Raw genomic sequence first — 20,766 nt, 5'->3', positions numbered from 1 at the left:
ACAAAATCACACAAAAATTATCAATGGAAATCAAATTTATCAACCCATGGAGGTCACACTCAAAATTAAAGTGGAAAAACACACTACAGGCTGATCCAACTTTGATGTAATGTCCTTAAAACAAGTCAAAATGAGGCTCAGTAGTGTGTGTGGCCTCTACGTGCCTGTATGACCTCCCTACAACGCCTGGGAATGCTCCTGATGAGGTGGCGGATGGTCTCCTGAGGGATCTCCTCCCAGACCTGGACTAATGCATCCGCCAACTCCTGGACAGTCTGTGGTGCAACATGGCGTTGGTGGATGGAGCGAGACATGATGTCCCAGATGTGCTCAATTGGATTCAGGTCTGGGGAACGGGCGGGCCAGTCCATAGCATCAATGCCTTCCTCCTGCAGGAACTGCTGACACACTCTAGCCACATGAGGTCTAGCATTGTCTTGCATTAGGAGGAACCCAGGGCCAACCGCACCAGCATATGGTCTCACAAGGGGTCTGAGGATCTCATCTCGGTACCTAATGGCAGTCAGGCTACCTCTGGCGAGCACATGAATGGCTGTGCGGCCCCCCCAAAGAAATGCCACCCCACACCATGACTGACCCACCACCAAACCGGTCATGTTGGAGGATGTTGCAGGCAGCAGAACGTTCTCTACGGCGTCTCCAGACTCTGTCACGTCTATCACGTGCAACCTGCTTTCATCTATGAAGAGCACAGGGCACCAGTGGCGAATTTGCCAATCTTTGTGTTCTCTGGCAAATGCCAAACGTCCTGCACAGTGTTGGGCTGTAAGGCGCCGACAGAGATGGCCGCCTCGCTTCGCGTTCCTAGGAAACTATGCAGTTTTTTGTTTTTTTACGTGTTATTTCTTACATTAGTACCCCAGGTCATCTTAGGTTTCATTACATACAGTCGAGAAGAACTACTGAATATAAGATCAGCGTCAACTCACCATCAGTACGACCAAGAATATGTTTTTCGCGACGCAGATCCTGTGTTCTGCCTTACAAACAGGACAACGGAGTGGATTCCATGCAGCGACCCAAAAAAACGACTCCGAAAAAGAGGGAAACGAGGCGGTCTTCTGGTCAGACTCCAGAGACGGGCACACCGTGCACCACTCCCTAGCATACTTCTTGCCAATGTCCAGTCTCTTGACAACAAGGTTGATGAAATCCGAGCAAGGGTAGCATTCCAGAGGGACATCAGAGACTGCAACGTTCTTTGCTTCACGGAAACATGGCTCACTGGAGAGACGCTATCCGAGGCGGTGCAGTCAACGGGTTTCTCCACGCATCGCGCAGACAGAAACAAACATCTTTCTGGTAAGAAGAGGGGCGGGGTCGTGTGCCTTATGGCTAACGTGACATGGTGTGATGAAAAAACATACAGGAACTCAAATCCTTCTGTTCACCTGATTTAGAATTCCTCACAATCAAATGTAGACCGCATTATCTACCAAGATAATTCTCTTCGATTATAATCACAGCCGTATATATTCCCCCCCAAGCAGACACATCGATGGCTCTGAACAAACTTTATTTAACTCTCTGCAAACTGGAAACGATTTATCCGGAGGCTGCATTCATTGTAGCTGGGGATTTTAACAAGGCTAATCTGAAAACAAGACTCCCTAAATTGTATCAGCATATCGATTGCGCAACCAGGGGTGGAAAGACCTTGGATCATTGTTACTCTAACTTCCGCGACGCATATAAGGCCCTGCCCCGCCCCCCTTTCGGAAAAGCTGACCACGACTCCATTTTGTTGATCCCTGCCTACAGACAGAAACTAAACAAGAGGCTCCCACGCTGAGGTCTGTCCAACGCTGGTCCGACCAAGCTGACTCCACACTCCAAGACTGCTTCCATCACGTGGACTGGGACATGTTTCGTATTGCATCAGATAACAATATTGACGAATACGCTGATTCGGTGTGCGAGTTCATTAGAACGTGCGTTGAAGATGTCGTTCCCATAGCAACGATTAAAACATTCCCTAACCAGAAACCGTGGATTGATGGCAGCATTCGTGTGGAACTGAAAGCGTGAACCACTGCTTTTAATCAGGGCAAGGTGTCTGGTAACATGACCGAATACAAACAGTGCAGCTATTCCCTCCGCAAGGCTATTAAACAAGCTAAGCGTCAGTACAGAGACAAAGTAGAATCTCAATTCAATGGCTCAGACACAAGAGGCATGTGGCATGGTCTACAGTCAATCACGGACTACAGGAAGAAATCCAGCCCAGTCACGGACCAGGATGTCTTGCTCCCAGGCAGACTAAATAACTTTTTTGCCCGCTTTGAGGACAATACAGTGCCACTGACACGGCCTGCAACGAAAACATGCGGCCTCTCCTTCACTGCAGCCGAGGTGAGTAAAACATTAACCCTCGCAAGGCAGCAGGCCCAGACGGCATCCCTCCGCGCCCTCAGAGCATGCGCAGACCAGCTGGCCGGTGTGTTTACAGACATATATTCAATCAATCCCTCAGAGCATGCGCAGACCAGCTGGCCGGTGTGTTTACGGACATATTCAATCAATCGCTATACCAGTCTGCTGTTCCCACATGCTTCAAGAGGGCCACCATTGTTCCTGTTCCCAAGAAAGCTAAGGTAACTGAGCTAAACGACTACCGCCCCGTAGCACTCACATCCGTCATCATGAAGTGCTTTGAGAGACTAGTCAAGGACCATATCACCGCCACCCTACCTGACACCCTAGACCCACTCCAATTTGCTTACCGCCCAAATAGGTCCACAGACGATGCAATCTCAACCACACTGCACACTGCCCTAACCCATCTGGACAAGAGGAATACCTATGTGAGAATGCTGTTCATCGACTACAGCTCGGCATTCAACACCATAGTACCCTCCAAGCTCGTCATCAAGCTCGAGACCCTGGGTCTCGACCCCGCCCTGTGCAACTGGGTACTGGACTTCCTGACGGGCCGCCCCCAGGTGGTGAGGGTAGGCAACAACATCTCCTCCCCGCTGATCCTCAACACTGGGGCCCCACAAGGGTGCGTTCTGAGCCCTCTCCTGTACTCCCTGTTCACCCACGACTGCGTGGCCACGCACGCCTCCAACTCAATCATCAAGTTTGCGGACGACACTACAGTGGTAGGCTTGATTACCAACAACGACGAGACGGCCTACAGGGAGGAGGTGAGGGCACTCGGAGTGTGGTGTCAGGAAAATAACCTCACACTCAACGTCAACAAAACTAAGGAGATGATTGTGGACTTCAGGAAACAGCAGAGGGAACACCCCCCGATCGACATCGATGGAACAGTAGTGGAGAGGGTAGCAAGTTCCTCGGCATACACATCACAGACAAACTGAATTGGTCCACTCACACAGACAGCATCGTGAAGAAGGCGCAGCAGCGCCTCTTCAACCTCAAGAGGCTGAAGAAATTCGACTTGTCACCAAAAGCACTCACAAACTTCTACAGATGCACAATCGAGAGCATCCTGTCGGGCTGTATCACCGCCTGGTACGGCAACTGCTCCGCCCTCAACCGTAAGGCTCTCCAGAGGGTAGTGAGGTCTGCACAACGCATCACCGGGGGAAAACTACCTGCCCTCCAGGACACCTACACCACCCGATGTTACAGGAAGGCCATAAAGATCATCAAGGACATCAACCACCCGAGCCACTGCCTGTTCACCCCGCTATCATCCAGAAGGCGAGGTCAGTACAGGTGCATCAAAGCTGGGACCGAGAGACTGAAAAACAGCTTCTATCTCAAGGCCATCAGACTGTTAAACAGCCACCACTAACATTGAGTGGCTGCTACCAACACACTGACAATGACACTGACTCACTACAGCCACTTTAATAATGGGAATTGATAGGAAATGATGTAAATATATCACTAGCCACTTTAAACAACGCTACCTTATATAATGTTACTTACCCTACATTATTCATCTCATATGCATACGTATATACTGTACTCTATATCATCGACTGCAACCTTATGTAATACATGTATCACTAGCCACTTTAACTATGCCACTTTGTTTACATACTCATCTCATATGTATATACTGTACTCGATATCATCTACTGTATCTTGTATCTAAGCTGCTCTGTACCATCACTCATTCATATATCCTTATGTACATATTCTTTATCCCCTTACACTGTGTATAAGACAGTAGTTTTGGAATTGTTAGTTAGATTACTTGTTGGTTATTACTGCATTGTCGGAACTAGAAGCACAAGCATTTCGCTACACTCGCATTAACATCTGCTAACCATGTGTATGTGACAAATAAAATTGGATTTGATTTGAAAAAGCACAACCCCCACCTGTGGACGTCGGGCCCTCATACCACCCTCATGGAGTCTGTTTCTGACCGTTTGAGCAGACACATGCACATTTGTGGCCTGCTGGAGGTAATTTTGCAGGACTCTGGCATTGCTCCTCTTGCTCCTCCTTGCACAAAGGCGGAGGTAGCGGTCCTGCTGCTGGGTTGTTGCCCTCCAACGGCCTCCTCCACGTTTCCTGATGTACTGGCCTGTCTCCTGGTAGCGCCTCCATGCTCTGGACACTACGCTGACAGACACAGCAAACCTTCTTGCCACAGCTCGCATTGATGTGCCATCCTGGATGGGCTGCACTACCTGAGCCACTTGTGTGGGTTGTAGACTCCGTCTCATGCTACCACTAGAGTGAAAGCACCGCCAGCATTCAAAAGTGACCAAAACATCAGCCAGGAAGCTTAGGAACTGAGAAGTGGTCTGTGGTTACCACCTGCAGAACCACTCCTTTATTGGGGGTGTCTTGCTAATTGCCTATAATTTCCACCTGTTGTCTATTCCATTTGCACAACAGCATGTGAAATTTATTGTCAATCAGTGTTGCTTCCTAAGTGGACAGTTTGATTTCACAGAAGTGTGATTGACTTGGAGTTACATTGTGTTGTTTAAGTGTTCCCTTTATTTTTTGGAGCAGTGTATTAGCCATATCTAGGAAAAAGTAATATAAATAATATAAAGTTCTGTAAATAATATGACATTTGTAATGTCTTTATTCTTTTGAAACTTCTGTATGTGTAACATTTACTGTTAATTTTTGTTTATTTCACTTTTTTATATTATCTACCTCACTTGCTTTGGCAATGTCAACATTTGTTTCCCATGCCAATAAAGCCCCTTGAATTGAATTGAGAGTCGAAAACAGCAGGCCTGGGACAAGGTAGCACGTCGGGTGAACAGTTCTGGGTTCCCTAGCCGCAGGCAGAACAGTTGAAACTGGAAAAAAGCTGTCCTTGAAACAGTCTTAATATGTTCGTCAAAAGAGAGATCAGGGTCCAGAGTAACGCCGAGGTCCTGCAGTTTTGAGACAACTGTACAACCATTAAGATTAAATGTCAGATCCAACAGCAGATCTCTTTGTTTCTTGGGACCTAGAACTAGCATCTCTGTTTTGTCCAACTTTAAAAGTTAAACATTTGCCTCCATCCACTTCCTTTATGTCTGAAACATAGGCTTCCAGGGTAGGCAAGCAAGTTTCATCAAAATGTACAGCTGTGTGTCGTCCACATAGCAGTGAAAGTTTACATCACCAAGAGGTAGAATATACAGTATAGTGAAAGCAATAGTGGTCCTAAAACTGAACCTTGAGGAACGCCAACACTTACAATTGATTTGCCAGAGGACAAACCATACACAGAGACAAACTGATATCTTTCCGACAGATAAGATCTTAACCAAGCTAGAACTTGTCCGTGTAGACCAGGACTGGGCAAAGGCCCATTCATTACGGCCTGCGGAATCATGCTCAGATCACATAAAGAATTTGCGATAGTAAAGTTTTGAAAAAAGTATTTGTTTATCAAAATAAAATTCCAGTGAATACTGGCCTTTGTGTAATGATTTAACTCCCACCGCTTGTGGGTCATTTATTTTGAAGGCACGTATAAATAACAACTGCACGAGGACAGACAGTGACTGACAGGCTGACACACACGTCACAGTTACAAATAGTAGCTAGCTAGATATTGCGCAAAAATTAGTTTTTCAAGGAAAATGAAAGACAATGAATGTAGGGTGTTCCAGCAAGAGTGGACATGGAAATATTTATTTATTGATGTATCAGGGAAAGCTGTGTGATTATAGTGTGCAAAGAGGGCATCGCTGTCTTGAAAGACTACAACTTGTCCCGACATTTCCAGACGAAGCATGCAGAGAAATATAAGAATATGTCTTCTGAGCAGAAGGCAAGTGCATTGAAAGAGTTGCTTTCTCACTTGCAAAAGCAGCAAAGACTTTTCACAAAACTGCATTCAGCATAAGACAGAATTGCGAGAGCTAGCTATGTACTATCCCATGAAATTGCTAAACATAGCAAGCCATTCGCTAAGGGCAAGTTTATTAAAGAATGTTTAACTGACTCTGCAGCACAAGAAAGAGCTGTTTGAAAATGTTTCCCTGTCAAGACGAACAGTGACACAGCGTGTTGAGGGCATCGCAGAGATTATGGAATAGCAGTTGAAAGACAAGGTAAAGGACCTATTTCTCCTTGGCCCTGGATGAGAGCAGTGACATGGTGCAGTGGTTGATATTCTTACGAGGCGTAAACCCCAGACTTTGAAATTACAGAGGAGATTGATTCAGTGCAGTCCTTGAAGAGCACCACCACAGGGAAAGATTTAATGGAGGAGGTTAATAAGTGTATGGCAAAGCTGGGACTGAGTTTTGAAAAGTTATCCAGTGTGATCACTGATGGTGCCTCAACTTCCTTTTGAAAAGGATATGAGATCAAGAAGCTGAGCTGAACCCAGATCAGACAATTATTTTCCTGCATTGCATTATTCATCAGGAGGTGCTCTGTAAATGTGCTCTGAAAATGAGCCATGTTGTGGATACAGTCACTAAAGTGGTAAACTTCATAAGAGCAAAATCTTTAAACCACAGACAGTTTGTCTCACTGTTGGAAGAGACGGCGTTGGGTGATGGAGATCTCCCCTGCCACACAAACGTGAGATGGCTGAGCTTGGGGAAGGTGCTTAAGAAGGTGTGGGACCTGAAGTGGGAGATGGCTGAGTTTGGGGAAGGTGCTTTAAAGGATGTGGGACCTGAAGTCAGAGATTGCTGAGTTTTTGTAAATGAAAGGAAAATATGTGGATTTCGCTCAACTGCAACATAAAGAATGGTTGGCTGATTTTTCCTTCACCGTGAACATCATGGCCTCATGAATGAACTGAACTCCAAACTAAAAGGGAAGGGCCTTTTTGCACATCAGATGTACAGCCTTGGCAAAGCCTTCAAGGGGAAATTTCTCCTCCTGACCCGCCAAGTAGAAGTCAACAATCTCCTTCCGACACTACTAGTCTGTTCCCTATCAGATGACAACAATCTCCCCCACCTTCCGACACTACTAGTCTGTTCCCTATCAGATGCCAACAATCTCCTTCCGACACTACTAGTCTGTTCCCTATCAGATGACCAGCGAGAGAAGTATATATCGCTGTTGCATGCTTTGACCGGTGAGTTTTCTCGTCGTTTTGAGGATTGTAAAATGACATGCTGTTGGTTTCCTCTCCTTTCACCTTCAATATGGATAACGCTCCCACTGACCTGCAACTTGAGCTGATCGGTCTGATGCAGTGATTGGAGAACTATTCAAAACAATGTCACTGACGAGCTTCTATGTTATCTCTCAATGAACACAACTTTCCAAAGATTAGGAGTCATGCTTAGAATATGTTTGTACTGTTTGGGTCAACCTATGTATGTGAACAGACATTTTCAGTGATGAAATATAACAAGTCAAGGCACAGATCATCTCTTACTGACTCTCACCTCCTCAGCAATCCTGCTCATAGCGATGTCAGAAACTATACCTGACTTCACTGCTCTAGTTAACGCCCATCAGAGACTTCACACCTCACACTGATTGAGTAGTTTAAATGTAATGTTGAGCTCTCCCTCTTTCTTGTGTTTTTGTTCATACCGGTTATTAACAAGAGTTCTGTCCATGGTGCTGAATGCACAGTGTACTTTCCCTCTGTGTAGTTCATTGCATGTTTAATAATGAAGATACCTACCAAAAGGAGAACATGGATGCCAGAAATCTTGCTTGTTTGTAGGTGACCAAATACTTATTTTCCAACATAATTTGCAAATAAATGCATAAAAAATCCTACAATGTGATTTTCTGGATTTGTTTTCTCATTTTGTCTGTCATAGTTGAAGTGTACCTATGGGGACAAAGATCGTACTTTTTGGAGAACTGTCCTCTGGTCTGATGGAACAAAAAGATAACTTTTTGGCCATAATGACCATCGTTATGTTTGGAGGAAAAAGGAGGAGGCTTGCAAGCCGAAGAAAACCATCCCAAACGTGAAGCACGGGGGTGGCAGCATCATGTTGTGAGGGTGCTTTACTCCAGGAGGGACTGGTGCACTTCACAAAATAGATAGCATCATGAGGGAGGGAAATTTTGTGGATATATTGAAGCAACATCTCAAGACATCAGTCTTGTTAAAGCTTGGTCGCAAATGGGTCTTCCAAATGGACAATGACCCAAAGCATACCTCCAAAGTTGTGGCAAAATGGCTTAAGGACAACAAAGTCAAGGTATTGGAGTGGCCATCACGAAGCCCTGACCTCAATCCTATAGAACATTTGTGGTCAGAGCTGAAAAAGCATGTGCGAGCAAGGAGGCCTACAAACCTGACTCAGTTACACCAGCTCTGTCAGGAGGAATGGGCCAAAATTCACCCAACTTATTGTGGGAAGCTTGTGGAAGGCTACCTGAAATATTTGACCCAAGTTAAACAATTTAAAGGCAATGCTACCAAATACTAATTGAGTGTATGTAAACTTCTGACCCACTGGGAATGTGATGAAAGAAATAAAAGCTGAAATAAATCATTCTCTCTACTATTATTCTGACATTTCACATTCTTGAAATAAAGTGGTGATCCTAACTGATCTAAGTCAGCAAATTTTTACTAGGATTAAATGTCAGGAATTGTGAAAAACTAAGTTTAAATGTATTTGTCTAAGGTTTATGTAAACTTCCAACTTCAACTGTACCTGTCTGTCTCTAACCCGTCTAACATCTGTCTATTTGTCTGTCTCTTATCCGTCTGTCTGCTACCTGTCTAACTTCTATCAATCTACCTGTCTGTCCAGGTGTGAGCTGCAGCCTCGGGCCAGCCGTATTCCCATTAGGAGGGCGGAGTCAACCACAGACACTCCCACTGCTGGCCTTAACCCCGCTTCCTCTGGCAGCTGGGAGGAGTCAACTACCATGAGGGTCTGGAGACTCCTGAAACCTGGCCTCCGCAGACACCTAGGTACACACACACACACACACACACACACACACACACACACACACACACACACACACTCTGTAGATACATGATTATATATTGTGTGTTTGTGTAGGTGTGTCGGAGAAGGAGGTTCCTTCGTTGCGTCTTGTTTCCAGAGCCCTGCTGAAGAACACGGACAGGAGTTCCCTCTACACACATTCTAGTACTGAAGACACCACAGAGCCACAAGTAACCACCACACACAGACTCACATCACAGACTCACACCACAGAGCCACAAGTAACCACCACACACAGACTCACACCACAGAGCCACAAGTAACCACCACACACAGACTCACACCACAGACTCACACCACAGAGCCACAAGTAACCACCACACACAGACTCACACCACAGAGCCACAAGTAACCACCACACACACAGACTCACACCACAGACTCACACCACAGACTCACACCACAGACTCACTAGACTCACACCACAGACTCACTACAGACTCACACCACAGAGCCACAAGTAACCACCACACACACACTCACTACAGACTCACCACACAGACTCACCACACAGACTCACCACACAGACTCACCACACAGACACACCCCACAGACACCCCACAGACTCACACTACAGACTCACACCACAGACTGACCACAACTAAACACACCCAAAACATAACCACCTAGCAGTGTGTCCTGTCTTTGTAGGTTTGTGAGGAGAAGACCGGGTTCGAGGCTGAGGCAGTGTCTGTGTGTGAAACAGCACCCCTGTGTGGAGAGGCATGATAACTACACATTCCCAACCAGGACAGTGGGGACTGGATCCAGACTGACACACACTTCCCTCTGAGAGACCAGGCACCTGTTAGCACCACAACACCTTTTAGACAGAACTCTTTTATTAAATCTTTTTAACTGTGTGATTCTTATACGTGTGTGTGTGTGTGTGTGTTAAAATACTGCAGTGTATATTGTGTAATGTAAAGCTTCTTGTGTGTTAGCTGCTGTAAATTCCTCTGCATGACCTGTAAGGTATAATAATCAGAATATATCATGTTTTTAATGACCTGTAGGTATAATAATCTGAATATATCATGTATTTAATGATTGAAAGCCTTCCCCTCTCTCACAGCATTCCTATAAAGGCTCCCGTATATAGTGCTCTACTTTGGAGCAGGGCCCTATATAGTGCTCTACTTTGGAGCAGGGCCCTATATAGTGCACTGCTTTGGAGCAGGGCCCATAGGTGTCTATCTAGTCAATACTTTGCCATTTGGAACGAACATTAGTCCACCACACTGATGTACAACAGCTACAATGATGCTGAGATAAAATCAAATCACATTTTATTGGTCACATACACATATTTATCAGATGTTATTGCTGGTGTTGCAAAATGCTTGATTAAACCAGAGTGGTGTGTAATGATACAAGTGTTTCTCTCTCTGTGTGTGTATGTTATATAGTCTGTAGTGTGTGGTGTATAGTCTGTAGTGTATGTTATATAGTCTGTAGTGTGTGGTGTATAGTCTGTAGTGTATGTTATATAGTCTGTAGTGTGTGGTGTATAGTCTGTAGTGTATGGTGTATAGTCTGTAGTGTGTGGTGTATAGTCTGTAGTGTATGTTATATAGTCTGTAGTGTGTGGTGTATAGTCTGTAGTGTATGTTATATAGTCTATAGTGTATGTTATATAGTCTGTAGTGTGTGGTGTATAGTCTGTAGTGTATGTTATATAGTCTGTAGTGTGTGGTGTATAGTCTGTAGTGTATGTTATATAGTCTATAGTGTGTGGTGTATAGTCTGTAGTGTATGTTATATAGTCTATAGTGTGTGGTGTATAGTCTGTAGTGTATGGTGTATAGTCTGTAGCGTGTGGTGTATAGTCTGTAGTGTATGGTGTATAGTCTGTAGTGTGTGGTGTATAGTCTGTAGTGTATGTTATATAGTCTGTAGTGTGTAGTCTGTAGTGTATGGTGTATAGTCTGTAGTGTGTGGTGTATAGTCTGTAGTGTATGTTATATAGTCTGTAGTGTGTAGTCTGTAGTGTATGGTGTATAGTCTGTAGTGTATGGTGTATAGTCTGTAGTGTATGGTGTATAGTCTGTAGTGTATGGTGTATAGTCTGTAGTGTGTGGTGTATAGTCTGTAGTGTATGGTGTATAGTCTGTAGTGTGTGGTGTATAGTCTGTAGTGTATGTTATATAGTCTGTAGTGTGTAGTCTGTAGTGTATGGTGTATAGTCTGTAGTGTATGGTGTATAGTCTGTAGTGTATGGTGTATAGTCTGTAGTGTATGGTGTATAGTCTGTAGTGTGTGGTGTATAGTCTGTAGTGTATGTTATATAGTCTGTAGTGTGTAGTCTGTAGTGTATGGTGTATAGTCTGTAGTATATTGTGTATAGTCTGTAGTGTATGTTATATAGTCTATAGTGTGTGGTGTATAGTCTGTAGTGTATGGTGTATAGTCTGTAGTGTATGTTATATAGTCTATAGTGTGTGGTGTATAGTCTGTAGTGTATGGTGTATAGTCTGTAGTGTATGGTGTATAGTCTGTAGTGTGTGGTGTATAGTCTGTAGTGTATGTTATATAGTCTATAGTGTGTGGTGTATAGTCTGTAGTGTATGGTGTATAGTCTGTAGTGTATGGTGTATAGTCTGTAGTGTATGATGTATAGTCTGTAGTGTGTAGTCTGTAGTGTATGTTATATAGTCTGTAGTGTATGGTGTATAGTCTGTAGTGTATGGTGTATAGTCTGTAGTGTATGGTGTATAGTCTATAGTGTATTGTGTATAGTCTGTAGTGTATGCGGTATAGTCTGTAGTGTATGGTGTATAGTCTGTAGTGTATAGTCTGTAGTGTATGATGTATAGTCTGTAGTGTATGGTGTGTAGTGTATGATGTATAGTCTGTAGTGTGTGATGTATAGTCTGTAGTATATGGTGTATAGTCTGTAGTGTATGGTGTATAGTCTGTAGTGTATGGTGTGTAGTCTGTAGTGTATGCGGTATAGTCTGTAGTGTATGTTATATAGTCTGTAGTGTATGGTGTATAGTCTGTAGTGTATGGTGTATAGTCTGTAGTGTATAGTGTATAGTCTGTAGTGTATGTTATATAGTCTATAGTATATGGTGTATAGTCTGTAGTGTATGATGTATAGTCTGTAGTGTGTGATGTATAGTCTGTAGTATATGGTGTATAGTCTGTAGTGTATGGTGTATAGTCTGTAGTGTATGTTATATAGTCTATAGTATATGGTGTATAGTCTGTAGTGTATGATGTATAGTCTGTAGTGTGTGATGTATAGTCTGTAGTATATGGTGTGTAGTCTGTAGTGTATGGTGTATAGTCTGTAGTGTATGGTGTGTAGTCTGTAGTGTATGGTGTATAGTCTGTAGTGTATAGTCTGTAGTGTATAGTCTGTAGTATATGGTGTATAGTCTGTAGTGTATGGTGTATAGTCTGTAGTGTATGATGTATAGTCTGTAGTGTATAGTCTGTAGTGTATGATGTATAGTCTGTAGTGTATAGTCTGTAGTATATGGTGTATAGTCTGTAGTGTATAGTGTATAGTCTGTAGTGTATGATGTATAGTCTGTAGTGTATAGTCTGTAGTGTATGGTGTATAGTCTCTAGTGTATGTTATATAGTCTGTAGTGTGTAGTCTGTAGTGTATGGTGTATAGTCTGTAGTGTATAGTCTGTAGTGTATGGTGTATAGTCTGTAGTGTATGTTATATAGTCTGTAGTGTATGGTGTATAGTCTGTAGTGTATGGTGTATAGTCTGTAGTGTATGATGTATAGTCTGTAGTGTATAGTCTGCAGTGTATGGTGTATAGTCTGTAGTATATGGTGTATAGTCTGTAGTGTATGGTGTATAGTCTGTAGTGTATGTTATATAGTCTGTAGTGTATGGTGTATAGTCTGTAGTGTATGGTGTATAGTCTGTAGTGTATGATGTATAGTCTGTAGTGTATAGTCTGTAGTGTATGGTGTATAGTCTGTAGTGTATGTTATATAGTCTGTAGTGTGTAGTCTGTAGTGTATGGTGTATAGTCTGTAGTGTATAGTCTGTAGTGTATGGTGTATAGTCTGTAGTGTATGTTATATAGTCTGTAGTGTATGGTGTATAGTCTGTAGTGTATGGTGTATAGTCTGTAGTGTATGATGTATAGTCTGTAGTGTATGTTATATAGTCTATAGTATATGGTGTATAGTCTGTAGTGTATGATGTATAGTCTGTAGTGTATGGTGTATAGTCTGTAGTGTATGGTGTATAGTCTGTAGTGTATGGTGTATAGTCTGTAGTGTGTAGTCTGTAGTGTATGTTATATAGTCTATAGTATATGGTGTATAGTCTGTAGTGTATGATGTATAGTCTGTAGTGTATGGTGTATAGTCTGTAGTATATGGTGTATCGTCTGTAGTGTATGGTGTATAGTCTGTAGTATATGGTGTATAGTCTGTAGTGTATGGTGTATAGTCTGTAGTATATGGTGTATAGTCTGTAGTGTATGATGTATAGTCTGTAGTGTATGGTGTATAGTCTGTAGTGTATGGTGTATAGTCTGTAGTATATGGTGTATAGTCTGTAGTGTATGGTGTATAGTCTGTAGTATATGGTGTATAGTCTGTAGTATATGGTGTATAGTCTGTAGTGTATGATGTATAGTCTGTAGTGTATGGTGTGTAGTCTGTAGTGTATGGTGTATAGTCTGTAGTGTATGGTGTATAGTCTGTAGTGTATGGTGTATAGTCTGTAGTGTATGATGTATAGTCTGTAGTGTATGATGTATAGTCTGTAGTGTATGGTGTGTAGTCTGTAGTGTATGGTGTATAGTCTGTAGTGTATGGTGTATAGTCTGTAGTGTATGGTGTATAGTCTGTAGTGTATGATGTATAGTCTGTAGTGTATGGTGTGTAGTCTGTAGTGTATGGTGTATAGTCTGTAGTGTATGGTGTATAGTCTGTAGTATATGATGTATAGTCTGTAGTGTATGGTGTATAGTCTGTAGTGTATGGTGTATAGTCTGTAGTGTATGGTGTATAGTCTGTAGTGTATGGTGTGTAGTGTATGGTGTATAGTCTGTAGTGTATGGTGTATAGTCTGTAGTGTATGGTGTATAGTCTGTAGTGTATGGTGTATAGTCTGTAGTGTATGGTGTGTAGTCTGTAGTGTATGGTGTATAGTCTGTAGTGTATGGTGTATAGTCTGTAGTGTATGGTGTACAGTGCCTTGCGAAAGTATTCGGCCCCCTTGAACTTTGCGACCTTTTGCCACATTTCAGGCTTCAAACATAAAGATATAAAACTGTATTTTTTTGTGAAGAATCATCAACAAGTGGGACACAATCATGAAGTGGAACGACATTTATTGGATATTTCAAACTTTTTTAACAAATCAAAAACTGAAAAATTGGGCATGCAAAATTATTCAGCCCCTTTACTTTCAGTGCAGCAAACTCTCTCCAGAAGTTCAGTGAGGATCTCTGAATGATCCAATGTTGACCTAAATGACTAATGATGATAAATACAATCCACCTGTGTGTAATCAAGTCTCCGTATAAATGCACCTGCACTGTGATAGTCTCAGAGGTCCGTTAAAAGCGCAGAGAGCATCATGAAGAACAAGGAACACACCAGGCAGGTCCGAGATACTGTTGTGAAGAAGTTTAAAGCCGGATTTGGATACAAAAATATTTCCCAAGCTTTAAACATCCCAAGGAGCACTGTGCAAGCGATAATATTGAAATGGAATGAGTATCAGACCACTGCAAATCTACCAAGACCTGGCCATCCCTCTAAACTTTCAGCTCATACAAGGAGAAGACTGATCAGAGATGCAGCCAAGAGGCCCATGATCACTCTGGATGAACTGCAGAGATCTACAGCTGAGGTGGGAGACTCTGTCCATAGGACAACAATCAGTCGTATATTTCACAAATCTGGCCTTTATGGAAGAGTGGCAAGAAGAAAGCCATTTCTTAAAGATATACATAAAAAGTGTTGTTTAAAGTTAAAGTTTAAAGCCACCTGGGAGACACACCAAACATGTGGAAGAAGGTGCTCTGGTCAGATGAAACCAAAATTGAACTTTTTGGCAACAATGCAAAACGTTATGTTTGGCGTAAAAGCAACACAGCTCATCACCCTGAACACACCATCCCCATTGTCAAATATGGTGGTGGCAGCATCATGGTTTGGGCCTGCTTTTCTTCAGCAGGGACAGGGAAGATGGTTAAAATTGATGGGAAGATGGATGGAGCCAAATACAGGACCATTCTGGAAGAAAACCTGATGGAGTCTGCAAAAGACCTGAGACTGGGACGAAGATTTGTCTTCCAACAAGACAATGATCCAAAACATAAAGCAAAATCTACAATGGAATGGTTCAAAAATAAACATATCCAGGTGTTAGAATGGCCAAGTCAAAGTCCAGACCTGAATCCAATCGAGAATCTGTGGAAAGAACTGAAAACTGCTGTTCACAAATGCTCTCCATCCAACCTCACTGAGCTCAAGCTGTTTTGCAAGGAGGAATGGGAAAACATTTCAGTCTCTCGATGTGCAAAACTGATAGACATACCCCAAGCGACTTACAGCTGTAATCGCAGCAAAAGGTGGCGCTACAAAGTATTAACTTAAGGGGGCTGAATAATTTTGCACGCCCAATTTTTCAGTTTTTGATTTGTTAAAAAAGTTTGAAATATCCAATAAATGTCGTTCCACTTCATGATTGTGTCCCACTTGTTGTTGATTCTTCACAAAAAAATACAGTTTTATATCTTTATGTTTGAAGCCTGAAATGTGGCAAAAGGTCGCAAAGTTCAAGGGGGCCGAATACTTTCGCAAGGCACTGTATATACTCCCAGTCCGATGCTGAAAAACGTACTCACAGCATGATGCTGCCACCAACATGCTTCACCGTAGGGATGGTGCCAGGTTTCCTCCACACGCGACGCTTGGCATTCAGGCCAAAGAGTTCAATCTTGGTTTCATCAGACCAGAGAATCTTATTTCTCATGGTCTGAGAGTCTTAAGGTGCTTTTTGGCAAATTCCAAGCGGGCTTTCATGTGCCTTTTACAGAGGAGTGGCTTCCATCTGCCCACTCTACCATAAAGGCCTGATTGGCGGAGTGCTGCAGAGATGGTTGTCCTTCTGGAAGGTTCTCCCATCTCCACAGAGGAACTCTGTCAGAGTGACCATTGGGTTCTTGGTCACCTCCCTGACCAAGGCCCTTCTCCCCCGATTGCGCAATTTGGCCGGGTGGCCAGCTCTAGGAAGAGTCTTCATGGTTCTAAACTTCTTCCATTTAAGAATGATGGAGGCCACTGTGTTCTTGGGGACCTTCAATGCTGCAGAAATGTTTTGGTACCCTTCCCCAGATCTGTGCCTCGACACAATCCTGTCTCTGAGCTCTACGGACAATTCCTTCGACCTCATGGCTTGGTTTTTGCTCTGACATGCGCTGTCAACTGTGGGACATTATATAGACAGGTGTGTGTCTTTCCAAATCCTGTCCAATCAATTGAATTTACCACAGGCGGACTCCAAGTTGTAGAAACATCAAGGATGATCAATGGAAACAGCATGCACCTTAGCTCAATTTTGAGTCTCATAGCAAAGGGTCTGAATACTTATGCAAATAAAAAGTAATACATTTGGAAAACTTGTTTTTGCTTTCTCATTGTGGTATTGTGTGTAGATCGAGGATATATATTTTTTTAATAACTTTGTAATGTAACAAAATGTGGAAAATGTCAACGGGTCTGAATACTTTCCGAATGCACTGTATCTGCAATATTAAAGTTGATCTACCCCCTTAAAACAACAATTATTACAGATGGCCATCGTGCTACCTGACATAAAACAATTGTTAGCACGATGGCCATCTGTAACAATTGTTTTACGTCAGATAGCACGATGGCCATCTGTAACAATTGTTTTATGTCAGATTAAACAATTGTTACAGATGGCCATCGTGCTATGTCAGATAGCACGATGGCCATCTGTATCTGACATAAAACTATTGTTACAGATGGCCATCTGTATCTGACATAAAAACAATTGTTACAGATGGCCATCGTGCTATCTGACATAAAACTATTGTTACAGATGGCCATCTGTATCTGACATAAAAACAATTGTTACAGATGGCCATCGTGCTATCTGACATAAAACAATTGTATAGAAGGACTTCAACAGTAGATCAGTTACTGAATGTTTGCAGAAAGCTGTGTGTGTGCATAGTGTACACAGGGATGGAATGGAATTTAAGAACCCGGGGCTGGCTCTTTCCAGACCGGGGCTGGCTCTTTCCAGACCGGGCTACATTTTTTGTCTTCCCAAATATCCCATGACACCGATTTTGGACCCAGGCTAGTAGGAATTGCGGTCTAGAAGCCCGGCTGGCCAAAATCCATGAATTCCATCCGGAGTGCACGTATTGCAGTACTGTAATGTGTGTTCACTTAATGTTAGTAGAAATGCCAACAAGGCTTTTCAGTCAATCACCAAACTGATAGGCATTTGTTGACAGGCATTTTATTAGAAAACACTCCTGTACAGGCTGGGAGAGACAGACAGGGAAGGAGAACAGATGAACGATGAAGAAGAGGCTGCTGCTCTCTCTGGACCCCCTCAGCCGCCACCTGTGAGGAGAGGCGTCTCACTGCTGCTCTCTCTGGACCCCCTCAGCCGCCACCTGTGAGGAGAGGCGTCTCACTGCGTCTCTCTCTGGTTCCCCTCAGCCGCCACCTGTGAGGAGAGGCGTCTTACTGCTGCTCTCTCTGGTCCCCCTCAGCCGCCAGCTGTGAGGACAGGCCAAGAGTCAGATTGTGCGTCTCACATTGCACCCTATTGCCTACTTGGGCCCTGGTCAAAAGTGGTGCACTAAATAGGGAATAGGGTGCCATATGGGATGAAGCCACAGCCTCACCAATCCAAGTTTTCAATATTCCAATGTACCCCGAATTCGCCCAGTATCCAGACTGCCAAATCAAGAAGCTTGAAATACCGCTCGATTTTTTAAAGAACATTTTCATCCTCATTCACAGCAGCCATTATGTCACATTGGACAACAGGTTAGTCAGCCAATCAGCTTCTTTGTTGTTCAAAGCCAGTCCATGAAGCTCTGTTTAAGCTAGCTAGTATGAGGACTTGATCTGGCAGTCTGGATTCTGGGCGAATTCGGGGTACATTGGAATATTGAATACTTGAATTGAGGTACATGCTCGAGCCATATCCGGCTCTGAGCTACCCTATTTGAGAACGAAGCCTGCTCCCACTCAAAGAGAAAAACAATGTGGTAGAGAGGGATCTCTGGCTTCATCCTTCCCACAATCCTCACCTCCTCTCCATGGCAGTTCTACTCCAGTTTCTTGGGGTTGTTGACGGCTACGTAGTGATATAGAACCACCAGCAGGAACAGAGACACACCCAACATGTTGGCAAAGATGGCCAGCTGCACGTCAGTCACCATCCTGGAGGGAGGGGGGGGGGGCGGAAACATACATATCATTACCATTCTGGAGAGGGGGACATACATATTATCACCATTGTTCTGTAAGGAGTGTGGGGGGGGGGGGAAACATTCATAACATTACCATTCTGGAGGGGGGGTGGAAACATACATATCATTACCATTCTGGAGGGGGGGGGGCAGAAACATACATATCATTACCATTCTGGAGAGGGGGACATACATATTAACACCATCGTTCTGTAAGGAGTGGGGGGGGGGGGGGGGGGGACATTCATAACATTACCATTCTGGAGGGGGGTGGAAACATACATATCATTACCATTCTGGAGGGGGGGCAGAAACATACATATCATTACCATCCTGGAGAGGGGGACATACATATTCTCACCATCGTTCTGTAAGGAGTGGGGGGGGGGCATTCATATAATCACCGTTCAGGAGGGGGGGGGGATATACATATTATCACCATCATTCAGTAAGGAGTGGAGGGGGGGGGGGGGGGGCATTCATATCATCACCGTTCTGTAAGGAGTTTCAAAACCCAAATTTTATGCAAATGTCACTTAAATATGAACAAATATGAATCATTGTTCATGTTTAGACAATTACTTTCCATACATCATGAATAAATACATATACTATTACATCATGAATAAACTCATGTACTACTACGCGAGGGACTTTTATTTTGAACATTCCCTCAATTCCGCGACCCGGAAATAATTGTTGAGACGCTGGATGTAGGGATGACCAGGGTTTGTTCTCTTGATAAGTGCGTGATTTGGACAATTTTCCTGTCCTGCTAAGCATTCAAAATGTAACGACTACGATTGTGTATCGGGGAAATGCTACTTTAATAGATTGACGCCGCGTTCAATACAACTGAACTCGGAAAACTACAATGTTAAATCCTGACGCCAGTTAACTTGAGGTCGGAAACCCTCTAGAAAGAGGCCCGAAATCCCCATTTGGATGAACTTTGAATATTTTATTCCCCAGTCGGAGTAACAAGTTCCCAGGGGTTTTGAACACACTGAAGTCGGAGATTTAGTCCCCCCCATGCCGTTGTTTAAAATACGACACTAGTTACCTAACTACTCATTAGACTATTAGCTAGGCAGCTTAGCAAAACATGGATAGTTGGCCGACTGGTCATTAATAATTGGCATATTATGAATAGTCGATAACATGATTAAGACGATCCTGACGTTAGCTAGTTATGCCTAACGTTACAAAATGAGGATAGCTATGATCATGTTTTCATCAGTGGCCAACGTTGCAAAGCACAACTCGCCGGCAAAATCGGCCTTTGATTTTATAAAATATATCAATCATTCGACTACATTTCAGCAAAAAAATAACCAATGCATTCCTTACGTTATTTCTCGCTGATGTGTAATTTAGTTCGTTGCAGACTCAGTTTGCCTTTCTGATGTGTGATGCAGGTTTCCGGTCCTGTCGCTTCCGACTAGAGGGCCACGTCACGGTAATGAGTGCGGCGCTATAGAAATATAATTTATAGATCGGTTCTGTCTGTACATATTGTAACCTGGGTGTATTCATTCCGCCGATTCTGTTGCACAACGGAACGTTTTGCAACTGTTTGGAGTTTCTATTGGACAAATTCAGGTACGTCCCTCCCTGTTTCGTTGCGTTTGCTTCCGTTTAAGAAAGGTTTTGCAACAAAATCGACTGAATGAATAGGCTACATTCCTGATTTCTATTAATATAATTATGAATATTTAATTCGCAAATATTAATCTAGATTAGAATATCATATGTGAAAGTGAATCAATGATTTAGATTTGATACAAGTTGTTGGTAATGGTGGCTCCGGGGCAGTGGTGTTGTAAAACCGGCTAGCTAGAGCTCGTCTGAGAGGTCGGCTGTGGATGCCCTCACCCACTAGTACTTATTGCTGATGGTTAAGGTTCTGACTACAGGCTTTCCGGCTAGAACAAGGCATGTGTGTCCAT

At 43.3% G+C, this 20,766-nt stretch overlaps 2 protein-coding genes across 19 annotated transcripts in view; one reads left to right on the top strand and one right to left on the bottom strand.

Moving 5' to 3' along the window:
• agbl5 (AGBL carboxypeptidase 5) overlaps nt 1–10,735 on the top strand; it is a 51,830-nt gene extending 41,095 nt beyond the window's left edge. For 11 of the 18 annotated variants that reach the window (XM_090233358.1, XM_090233349.1, XM_090233341.1 and 8 more), the window contains 3 exons: nt 9,159–9,322; nt 9,417–9,532; nt 10,014–10,735. In XM_090233358.1, the coding sequence (XP_090089484.1) occupies nt 9,159–9,322; nt 9,417–9,532; nt 10,014–10,091 (358 nt within the window). In that variant the 3' untranslated portion in view covers nt 10,092–10,735. Of the gene's footprint in view, nt 1–9,158; nt 9,323–9,416; nt 9,533–9,995 lie in introns of all 18 variants that reach the window. The other 7 variants (XM_090233353.1, XM_090233345.1, XM_090233350.1 and 4 more) reach the window with 1 other exon arrangement.
• Nucleotides 10,736–17,834: 7,099 nt separating this feature from the next.
• Nucleotides 17,835–20,177, bottom strand: ost4 (oligosaccharyltransferase complex subunit 4 (non-catalytic)). The gene is made up of 3 exons (XM_021601149.2): nt 20,168–20,177; nt 18,656–18,788; nt 17,835–18,116 (listed from the first exon to the last, which is right to left on the bottom strand). Exon 2 carries the CDS (start codon nt 18,785–18,787, stop codon nt 18,674–18,676), a length of 114 nt encoding a protein of 37 aa, XP_021456824.1. The 5' UTR covers nt 18,788; nt 20,168–20,177; the 3' UTR covers nt 17,835–18,116; nt 18,656–18,673.
• Between the last annotated feature and the right edge of the window lie 589 nt (nt 20,178–20,766).

Source organism: Oncorhynchus mykiss, chromosome 4, assembly GCF_057628025.1.
Source record: "Oncorhynchus mykiss isolate SJ-2025 chromosome 4, ASM5762802v1, whole genome shotgun sequence".
Taxonomy (NCBI): domain Eukaryota; kingdom Metazoa; phylum Chordata; class Actinopteri; order Salmoniformes; family Salmonidae; genus Oncorhynchus; species Oncorhynchus mykiss.
The sequence above is the reverse complement of the archived record's forward strand: the minus strand, read 5'-3'. Positions and strand labels throughout refer to the sequence as shown.